This window comes from Parus major, chromosome 19 (assembly GCF_001522545.3).
Source record: "Parus major isolate Abel chromosome 19, Parus_major1.1, whole genome shotgun sequence".
Classification (NCBI taxonomy): domain Eukaryota; kingdom Metazoa; phylum Chordata; class Aves; order Passeriformes; family Paridae; genus Parus; species Parus major.
Genome location: NC_031787.1, coordinates 5,547,058 through 5,556,684, shown reverse-complemented (window position 1 = coordinate 5,556,684; position 9,627 = coordinate 5,547,058). Strand labels below are relative to the sequence as shown.

The window sequence follows — 9,627 nt, the reverse complement described above, 5'->3', positions numbered from 1 at the left end:
TGTGTCCTGCAAGGTGGCCCTGCAGATAGACAGGGTGGGGACAGCTCTGCAGGTCCCAGTGCCTCCTTATCTGGAGGCAGACACGCTGTCCTGGGCAGCACGGCTGCTGGGAGGGCTGTGGCACACGGGGGTCTCCTCTGGCACCCCGGGGTTCCCACACCAGCTCTGTGCTACCAGCCTGGGGGGTGCTCAGGCCCCTCTACCACTGTGGGGTACAAGGCCACAGGGCAGGGCAGCCCTCGAGTACTGGGGTAGGGCTGGCAGGCACCGGCCAGCATGGAGACAATCCCATGGGATAATCCCTGGGACTCACCTGGAGCTGGCAGGGCTCGGGGGACTGAGGGACACTTTGCCTGTGTCACTGCTCTGCATGCTGGGGATGCCACAGTTTGGGGAACACTACAGGCTCCAGGACACCTCTGGGTCACAAGGGGGATCAAAACAGGAGGTCTCTTGCAGCCCCCAGATCCCCGCAACCTCATGCCCTGGCACAGGCTCAGACCAGGGCTTGACCCTGTACCCTTCCTGTCAGGGTCTGCCTAGGCCGGGGGGGTGTGGGCCATGCTGCCCTTGTTCCTGTCACCCAGAGGTGACAGTGGGTCCAGGGACACCTTGTGTGGCAGGGCAGGATCCCTGATAGCCAGAGGCTGCTGCTTATCGGGACCCCGGTGCACACAGCCCCGGCCTCGCAGGAGATTATCACCTCCCCCCAGCTGACTTCCAGGAATGCCAGCCTGTCCTGGCACAAACAAGCCGGCACAATGGCACAGCACTGGCTGCAGGATGTGGCCCTGTGGGGACAGACAGGGCTGGGGGGACACAAATGACCAGGGTCATGCACAGGCAGGTGACACTCATGGTTGGGGGTGGAGCCATCTGGGGACACGCATGGCCAGGGGACAGGTATGACCAGGGTCATGTGCAGTGAGGGGACACAGCCCTCTTGGGGACACATGTGGTCAGGAGGGGCATGGCCTTGGGGGAACACAGCTGGGGGTTACATCCCTCCAGGGGACACACATGGCCAGGGGAGCGTGTCCTTTGGGGATGCCTAACTGGGGGATGCGTCCCTCAAAGGGTCACATCCTCCTGGGAGGGGGAATGTCTTTCCATGGTGTCCCTAAAGGCAGGAGGACAAATCCTTTTTTTGGGGACACACTGCTAGGGGTCATGTCCCTCAGGAGAGCAAAGAGGCCAGGGGCACAGCACTACAGAGGTCACCCACCCCAGGGGAACACAGACTCCCTGCACCCACGTGTACCCCGTACCTCACCTGAGGGTGCCTGTGTAGGGTGACCCCCCCTCCACTCCCAGATGTCTCTCCTGGGCCCCATCCCCAGGGGCTGCCACCCTACCCTGTCCAACACCACTGTCCAGCAACTGGGGACTGTTTGCAGTGGGGAGCTCCCAGTTCAGGGTCCCCACAAGTATGGGAAGGGATAATCTTGGTGACTACAGGAGGATGGGGCATTTGTGGGGCCACCTTGAAGCGGGGGTGGCCCTTTACAAGTCCCATATGCCCACATCCCCCCATGGACAATGCCAGGCTGGGTGGGGGGAGCTGCTTGAGATGGTGCCCCTCCGGGCATGAAGGGGTTAAGGGCCCCGTCCAGCTGTGCAGTGCAGATGTGAGATATGCAGATGAGGCAGAGCAGGTTTTATAAGGCGGGTGCAGAGCCAGCACCCCACAAAGCCCCAGTGCCACCCCCATAGGTAGGTGCCACCACCCCGGGGAGCTGCTGCTCTGCTCAGGGAGGGTGGAACTGGGGGAGACAAAGACGAGGTTTTCTGAACCTCTGTCCTGCTCTGAGATGGTGGATATGGGATAAAAGCAGGGGTTAGGGGGATGCTGTGGTGGGGAGGCAATTGGGAGCCTTCAATCCCACTCTGAGGACTGGGGGGCAAAGGTGGGGTAGGGGGGTGCTGGGGTGAGGGGGCAATTGGGAATCTCTGCTCTTCTCCAAGGTGGTGGGAATGGGGTGACAAGGAGGAATTAGGGGGGATGCCTAGGAAGGGAAGCCACTGAGAACCTCAGTCCTGCTCTGGGGTGGAACTGGGAGGGATAAAGAGCAGGTAGGGAGGTGCTGGGGCAGGGAGGCCTCCAGGAGGCTCAAGAGGCAGCAGGAACAGGGGGACGGGGATGGGTGAGGGTGACACCGGGGTGAGAATGGGCTGTGCTCCCTAACCACGCTGTCCCTGCAGGCTCTGCTCTCGTCTCCACGCTGTCCCGGGCAGGATATCATCGTATACTGTAAGTTGGCTATGAGACACTACAGTATAGATGATGTACTCCCCAGGCTGCACCGACCTCCTCCCGCCACCACCCACCGGGACCACGGCCTGGGGCACCGAGGATGTGTGGCTGGGGATGGGAGGGTGGTGGGATGGGGTGTGGGAAGATCTGGACACCGCCAGAGACCCACGGTTGGCGGGGAAACCGTTACCATTACTGAGTTTAGTAATGGTAACGGTTCTGCCGACAGCCGGGCACACGGCACGGCATGGAATGGCACAGGATGGCACGGGAATGGGACAGGAATGGGACAGGAATGGGACAGGAATGGCATGGGAATGGGAATGGGATGGAACGGGGTGGGAATGGCTTGGGAATGGAACAGGATGGCACGGAATGGCACAGAGTGGGATGACACGGACACAGTGATGAAGCCCTGGAGACAGGCACAGGACAATAAAGAGATTTAGAAAGCCATGGCTCCGTCTCTCCTTCCTCAGCACATCCCCTGTGGGTTCCAGGCCTGGCGGAACTGGGGTGCACTGGGGTGCAGGGTGTGGTGGGGAATTTTGGGTGTGGTGGGGAATTTTGGGTGTGGTGGGGAATTTTGTGTGTGGTGGGGAATTTTGTGTGCATTCAGGCATAGAGGGACACAGGGGTACCTTGGGACAGGGTCTTGTGGTGCAGGGGACATGGGAGTGCACTGTGGGGTGTTGCAGGGAGCACTGGGGAGAACTGGGAGGCGCTGGGGTGTGCTGGGGAGGGCTGGAGAATTGAGGAGTTTTGGGATGTAGGGTAGGGGGAGCACTGGGATGCACAGGGTTGAATAGAAGGGAACTGGGAGCACTGGGTCTCACTGTGGAGCACAGAGGGCTGTAATCACACACAGGGGATATGTCGTGGGGGGCACTGGGTGTCTGGGGGTGGACTGAAGAGGGTTGTGGGGAGCACTGGGACAAACTGGTGTGTGTGTGTGTTTTATAGAAAGGCTAGGCTGTGTGACGGGGAGCACTGGAGGCACTGGTGACACTGGGGTGACACTGGTGACACTGGGAGCAGTGGCGGGGCATTGGTGACACTGGTGACACTGGGAGCACTGAGGACCGTGGGGGGGCCGTGGGGTGACACCGGGAGCGCTATCAGGGCACTGGTGACACTGGTGACACCGGGAGCGCTGGGAGGGCACTGGTGGCACAGTGACACCGGGAGCGCTGGGAGGGCACTGGTGGCACAGTGACACCGGGACCGGGAACCGCGCCGTGTCGCCGGCAGGGGGCGCTCCCGCGTTCCCCGCCCCCCGGCCGTTTCCGTCCCTCAATCCCACGCGGCACAGCGGCGCTCTGGCCCCGCCCCGCGCTCTCTATGACCCCGCGCTGTTCGCCAATGGGAGCCGGGCGCCGCTCGCATTCCCGGCGTGCCCCGCGGCGCGCCAACATGGCGGCTCCCATGGCCGCGGCCGCCGCCCGGGCCGTGCTCTGGGCCGTCGGTACCGCCGCGGCGGGGCCGCTCCGGCTGGGAGCAGGTGCGCTGGGGCCGCGGGTGTACTCTGAGGGTGACCGGATCCGGGAGGTAGTGGGCGGGAATCCGGGGCCGGCCGAGAGGCCTTGCGGTGGGGTGAGCGCTGCCCGGACGGTGCGTGTGGATGTAGGGGCCAGCGCGATCTCGGTGTGTTTTAGGTACGTTCTTGGTACATTCGGTGTTTTCTTCCAGCTCGCATCCCGGGGAGCCGCTGGAGCGGGCGCGGCTCGGCGCTGGGCAGGATCCTGAGTATTCCCAGGCGCTGGAGCGGGAGCAGCTCGGCGCTGGGCAGGATCCTGGGCATCCCCGCCGAGCCCGCGCCCGCCGCTCTGGGCCAGCACCCGCCGCCCGTGGCCACCGACAAAGGTGAGTGGTGCCGGCTGCCGCCCTGACCCGGGGCGATGCTGACCCGCCGAGGGGTTTGGCAGCATCCGAGCTCCTCCTTTCGCTGGCAGAGGAGCAGAAGCGTCTCCTGGAGAATCGGCCCGACCAGCCCCAGAACCCCAAGGTGCTGAGAATCGCCATCATCGGCGCTCCCAACGCCGGGAAATCCACGCTCTCCAACCAGCTTCTGGGCAGGAAGGTGAAGCTGGGGTGGAGCTCAGCCTGTTCCCTTGGGCTTTTTGGCATGTCCTGGCTGTGTAACAGGCTTAATTAATTTCCTGCAGGTTTTCCCAGTCTCCAAGAAGGTCCACACCACTCGCTGTAAGGCCCGGGGTGTCATCACACACGAGGACACGCAGCTGGTGAGTCCTGGAGAAAAAGGGCAGGATTTGCTCATCTCTATCCCTTGGGATCACTTCCCATTGCACAAATATAGGGTTTTACCCCAACCTCTCACTGCTGGCAAACTTGAAACATTTGTTTTTCCTTTTCCTAGATCATTCTGGACACGCCTGGCCTCACTAACCCCTTAAAAGCCAGAAGGTACCACCACTGGTGTGGGGAGGGGGAGTGGTGCTGCCTATCAGGGGTTGTTTAAACAGGAGTGGGATTTTCATTGTGCAAAGTCTGTAAACTAGGAGTGACACAAATATGTATTTTTAGCCTTATTTTGGTCTTCAGGATTTTTTATGTTGCAATTTCAGTCGGACACAGAACCTGTGATGTCCCTTGAGCCTTTTTGTGTACGGTTCTGTGTGTCTGCACATGACAAGACGTGTCACAACCCCTAAAGCAGCTTTGTGGCAGGTGGAATGAGGGAAAACACTGGTTTCCTTCTACTTTGAGAGGGAGGAATGTAATTATAATGAAGTGTGTCTGGTGTAGTCATTTGTATGTGTCTTTCAGACATAATTTAGATGAAACCATGCTGACAGACCCGTGGGACAGCATGAAACATGCAGATTTAGGTGGGTTTTCAACTCTTTTTGAATTAAACCAAATCCTTTTCTGCCACACAAGTTCCCAGCTGGGTGTTTGCTGGCAGCACAGGCAGCCCAGGGAGTGTGAACAAGGAAGGAAGGGTAGAGAAAAGATCTGGAATATTGAGCTGAGGAAGGGATAAGAACTGCCTGGTGCCAAGGGGAGGCACTTTGGGTTAATAATTGGGCTTGGATGTTAAGATTTAACACGTGTGATGTCATTAGGGTGACATGGGTAACCTGCATTTTAGTGTTTTGTCAATAAAATTATTCTTTTTGTGCTTCTTCTGAGGAGAGGAGTGACTATAAATTCTAAAGCTGCAGGTGAACATTGTGAAAATGTAGATTCATCCTGTTTCCTTTCCTCTTTGCTGGCAGTCCTGGTTCTGGTGGACGTGTCAGATCACTGGACACGGAACTCTCTGAGCAAGGAGGTGCTGAAGTGCCTGTCTCAGTTTCCCCACATCCCCAGTGTCCTGGTCCTGAACAAGGTAAATCCTGCTTGTTCTTCCTGCCTTCTTCCTGCACCACCTGGCATCAGCAGTGACGGGTTTTTGGGTCCCTGGTGTGTTAAAGGACACAGGTTTCCCCCCCTAGTCCAGATTATCAAGGGGGTTGTGTGTATCTGTTGTGTGCACAAGCACCTCTGAAAGTTGTGCTGCTGTCTGGGGTTTAAATCCATGTGGGCAGAGGAGCCAGGTTGGTCAGGGTTAGGGAGAATCTCAGCAGGGCTGACAGGTTCTCAGTGTTTGTGCAAACTGGCACTGCTGACACACTCTGGTTTGGCCTCTGGTCACAAAACTGTCCTGTCCTGCAGCAGCTGCTTCCCTGGGTGGTTTCTTCTGGCTCCTTCAGATCCCAAGCCCAGCTGCCCACTTCATTTAGGATAAATCCTGACACCTCTCTCTCTCTCTCTCTCTGACTTCAGGTGGACATACTAAAGAAGAAGTTTCTCCTGCTGGAAATAATAACTGACCTGACAGAGGGAATTGTAAATGGAAAGAAACTGGAAGTGAAATCTGCAGTTAAACAAGATTCCAGTTCTTCAGCAAAGTCTCCCCTTCATATCACACAGGCTTCTCTGTCTGAAAGCAAGGTCCCAGGGCCTCCCTTTGGGCAGGAAAAGAATCAGGCCCAGGAGGGCTCTGGTTTGGACAATGTTGGGGGTGCTGGCACAGGGGAAGCCCAAGGGCCAAAGCACCATGGACCTGAGGATCTAAAAGATATGAAAGGATGGCCACACTTCCAGGAGATCTTCATGCTGGCAGCTCTCCATGGGGAGGAGGTGGATACACTCAAGGTAACTTCAGTCTGAACTTGTGTCACACCTGGAGACTGGGGTGGGACCCCAGCACTTCACTGAGCCTCAGCTTCTGTTCCTGGCCTGGGATGGGAGGAAAGTGTCACGTGTCGATGTGGGATGTGTCCCTGCTGCATCCCCAGAGTTTTCTGTACAAAACTCTTACCTGGGGCTCTCCAATCACCAGCTTGTTCACAACAATGAATCCACACCCTGCTGTCTCTCAGCTCCAGGGGTTCTGTGGCTGATACACACAGCTCTAGGGAGGGATTTCAGAGCTTCCCTTTCTCTTTTCCCTGCCCAAAATACCAGAGCAGTGCCCTGATCCAGGCCAGCAGCAGTGCCCTCTGTGCAGGAGGAGCACAGGGGTGTTGGCACTGCGTGGGTGACACGTGGGAGCTGATGGGGAGTGTGTTGTGCCCACAGAGGTACCTCCTGATGCAAGCCAAGCCAGGCCCTTGGGAATTCCACAGCGATGTCCTGACCAGCCAGTCTCCTCAAGAGATCTGTAATAATATCATCAGGGAAAAGATCCTGGAGTACCTGCCCCTGGAAGTGCCTTATGGAGTGACTCAGGTGGGAAGTGTGCACTGGCAGACTTGGCCATGAGCTTGTTTTATTGGGAATTTTGGGCTGTGTGATGAGAATCCCTTTGGATCTGTGGGATCTGGCAGGCCCTGTGGGGTGACTCACCAACTCTGGTGTGCTCTAAGGCCCTTTCTGTGTGTGAAGAGGCCACCCTTGCGTGCTGGTGTCTCCAGAGGAGTGGTGTTTGGAGTTCCTGAGGATTTTCCAGGATTGCTGAGTGCTTGCTTGCTGTCACAGGTGACGGAGATATGGGAGGAAGGAGAATGTGGGGAGCTCCTCATCATGCAGAGCCTCCTGGTGCCAAGGGAGTCTCATAAGGTGAGTGAAGAAAGAAAGATGGGGAGAGTGAAGGGAGGTTCCCCAAGTCCAAGACCTTGCTGTGGTTCCTCTCCCTCTCTTTTGGGAAGAGTCATGTACCCAGTACTGGTTGCTCAGTAGCAACTTACACCTCCCCAAAGTTGCCTCACAGTTTAATGTTGGAATTTCCCTCCTTGCTTCTGTGGCTGCACCATTCTCCTGGGCAATGTAAGGGTGAGTTTGATGATGTTCTCTCCGGGTTTTAACACAGAGGATGTTGATTGGAAGAGGAGGAAAGGTCATCAGCAGGATTGCTCGGGAGGCTGGCCAGGACCTGATGAATGTTTTCCTGTGTGATGTCCGCCTGAAGCTCAAGGTGGAGGTGAAGAGTTGAGCACTTGGTGTGTTTCAACACAAGAACTCTCTGATCATGTGGAGAAACCAGTCCTTGGGGTCCTTGGCACCTTTGTTCAATCCAGAAATAGAGGATGATGGAATCGCTACAGTGGGCTGAAGTGGGGGAACAGCCCAAATGGAAATTAAATCTCCAGATCTTCTATGGCATCTGAACTGGGGAATCAGCTGTATTCATGATTTTGGTACTGCATTTCCACAGCTGCCACCCACTTTTGGGCTGTGTCTCATGTCCTTGCTCTCAGGTGTTTGTATGTAGAAGTTTGGGAGCATCTCCTGCCTTGTAGCAAACAAAGGTTCACAGTGAAGGATTATCAGCACATTTGTAATCTCTTTTGTAGGCTAAATCATGGACACACAGGAGGATGAGGCCACCCCAGCCCATCTGATGGTCTCATGTTGACTTTTCTCCCTGCCTTGTTGAAATTGGTGTGTGTAGGGAGTCAGTTTTAGGGGTTTGCTGGCAGCTGGAACACCTGTAATGCCTGACAGGCTTATCTGTCATGCAAAACCAGCATGGACCCACTTTTTAGGAATTCAAGTTGTTTATTGCATCAGTTACTTCCAAGTCCTCACTCTTTGCACCAGACTCAGAGATATAAACACAGAAGGTGTTGCAGCTGAAGAAATCCCCAAAGTGGGAAGAGCAGCAGGTTCTGCAGCTCAGGTATAAGAGAGCACCTGGCGCAGGTGAGGCTGGAGGAATAGGGCTGGCTCTGCAGGGCCCTTGGCATGGTGGAGCTTGGCACCACATGTGTGTGCCTGGACCTGGTGTCTGGGGTTTGTTTTGTCTCTTTTGTCAGACATTTGGAGCTCTCGGTACCTTCCTGCCAGAATCCAGGTAAATCTCCACGTGCAGTTATAAATTAACATCCCTGAGGGGAGGAAAACCCAGTAGTGAAGAGATTGGGAAGGGTCTGGAATCCAAAACTGCTCAGCCCCATGTCCCTCTCTGGTGCACTGTGAAAGAAATGTTTTACCCTTCTGCCAAGAAATTCTATCTGGAATGTGAGATCAACTGAAAACTGGGTTGGGAAATCTCCACGGAGTGTTCTTCCTTGTTTCCCAGGAGCAGGGGGGTGCTGTGTTCCCTTGAATGCTGCTGTCCATCTTTTGTATTTCCCTTGCAATAAAGAGAGGTCCCAGCACTAGTGATTGTTCTCTCCTTTATCTCCCTTGCAGCCTGACCTCATGGCTGCCACCTTCCCTCTGTTTTATTCCAGCTCCAAACAGGGCACTTTGATGTCATTCCTCCTTCCCAGCTGAGCTTAGATCTCACTTCCTGAGCTGTGACTTCTGAAGGTTGCACCTTGTGGGGGGAAAAGCTGGGTAAGCAGGGTTGAAGAGGTCTCATAAAGTGGGGTACATGGGAGGGGTCAGGGTCACCCTGTGCTGCCCAGAGCTTCATCCCAGGCTGCTTCCAGGAACAGAGCTGAGTGCCCAGAGCACCAGCCACTCCTGAGGGCAGTGGTAATGCTCCTGGCATGGGAAGGGTTGAAGTCTCACCTTCCTGACCTGCAGCTCCTTAACAAGCTTTGAGAATCCCACTGCAAGCCCATCACGGGGGGTGCAAATCCTTGCTTCCCTGTGGAAAGAAACTTCATGAGGACTGACCCCACGTGTGTGGGGGGGGTATCTGTCGAGACCTTGGTGTGGACAGCTGTGGCAGAGCCCCTCTGTGTTCCCTTCCTCACCCACCTGCGTTTCCCTGTCTACCCCTGTGCCCTTGCCATGATCCCATGTCCTCCCTATGTCCCCGGCCTGTCCCTTCCTCTTCCCTACATATCCCCTTCACGTCCTCCCTGTGCCCTGCCATGCCCTCCCTTCATGTCCTCCATGTTTATACCCACCCCAAATTCCCCCCAATGTGTCCCGCAGTGTGTACCGGCCGTGTCCCTCCCTCACACCTGCCC

General features: G+C 56.3%; 1 protein-coding gene and 1 long non-coding RNA gene across 2 annotated transcripts; one reads left to right on the top strand and one right to left on the bottom strand.

Annotated features, from left to right (window-relative positions):
• Positions 1 to 3,652: 3,652 nt before the first annotated feature.
• On the top strand, positions 3,653 to 8,865 carry ERAL1 (Era like 12S mitochondrial rRNA chaperone 1). Its single transcript, XM_015646865.3, has 11 exons — positions 3,653 to 3,755; positions 3,944 to 4,117; positions 4,207 to 4,334; positions 4,420 to 4,497; positions 4,632 to 4,678; positions 5,042 to 5,103; positions 5,494 to 5,606; positions 6,044 to 6,415; positions 6,842 to 6,991; positions 7,241 to 7,321; positions 7,572 to 8,865. The coding sequence occupies exons 1-11, from the start codon at positions 3,668 to 3,670 to the stop codon at positions 7,692 to 7,694; spliced, it is 1,416 nt and encodes a 471-aa protein (XP_015502351.1). The 5' UTR covers positions 3,653 to 3,667; the 3' UTR covers positions 7,695 to 8,865.
• On the bottom strand, positions 8,648 to 9,308 carry LOC109022921. Its single transcript, XR_002002380.2, has 2 exons — positions 9,221 to 9,308; positions 8,648 to 9,023 (listed from the first exon to the last, which is right to left on the bottom strand). It is a non-coding gene; the product is annotated as an uncharacterized LOC109022921 (long non-coding RNA).
• Between the last annotated feature and the right edge of the window lie 319 nt (positions 9,309 to 9,627).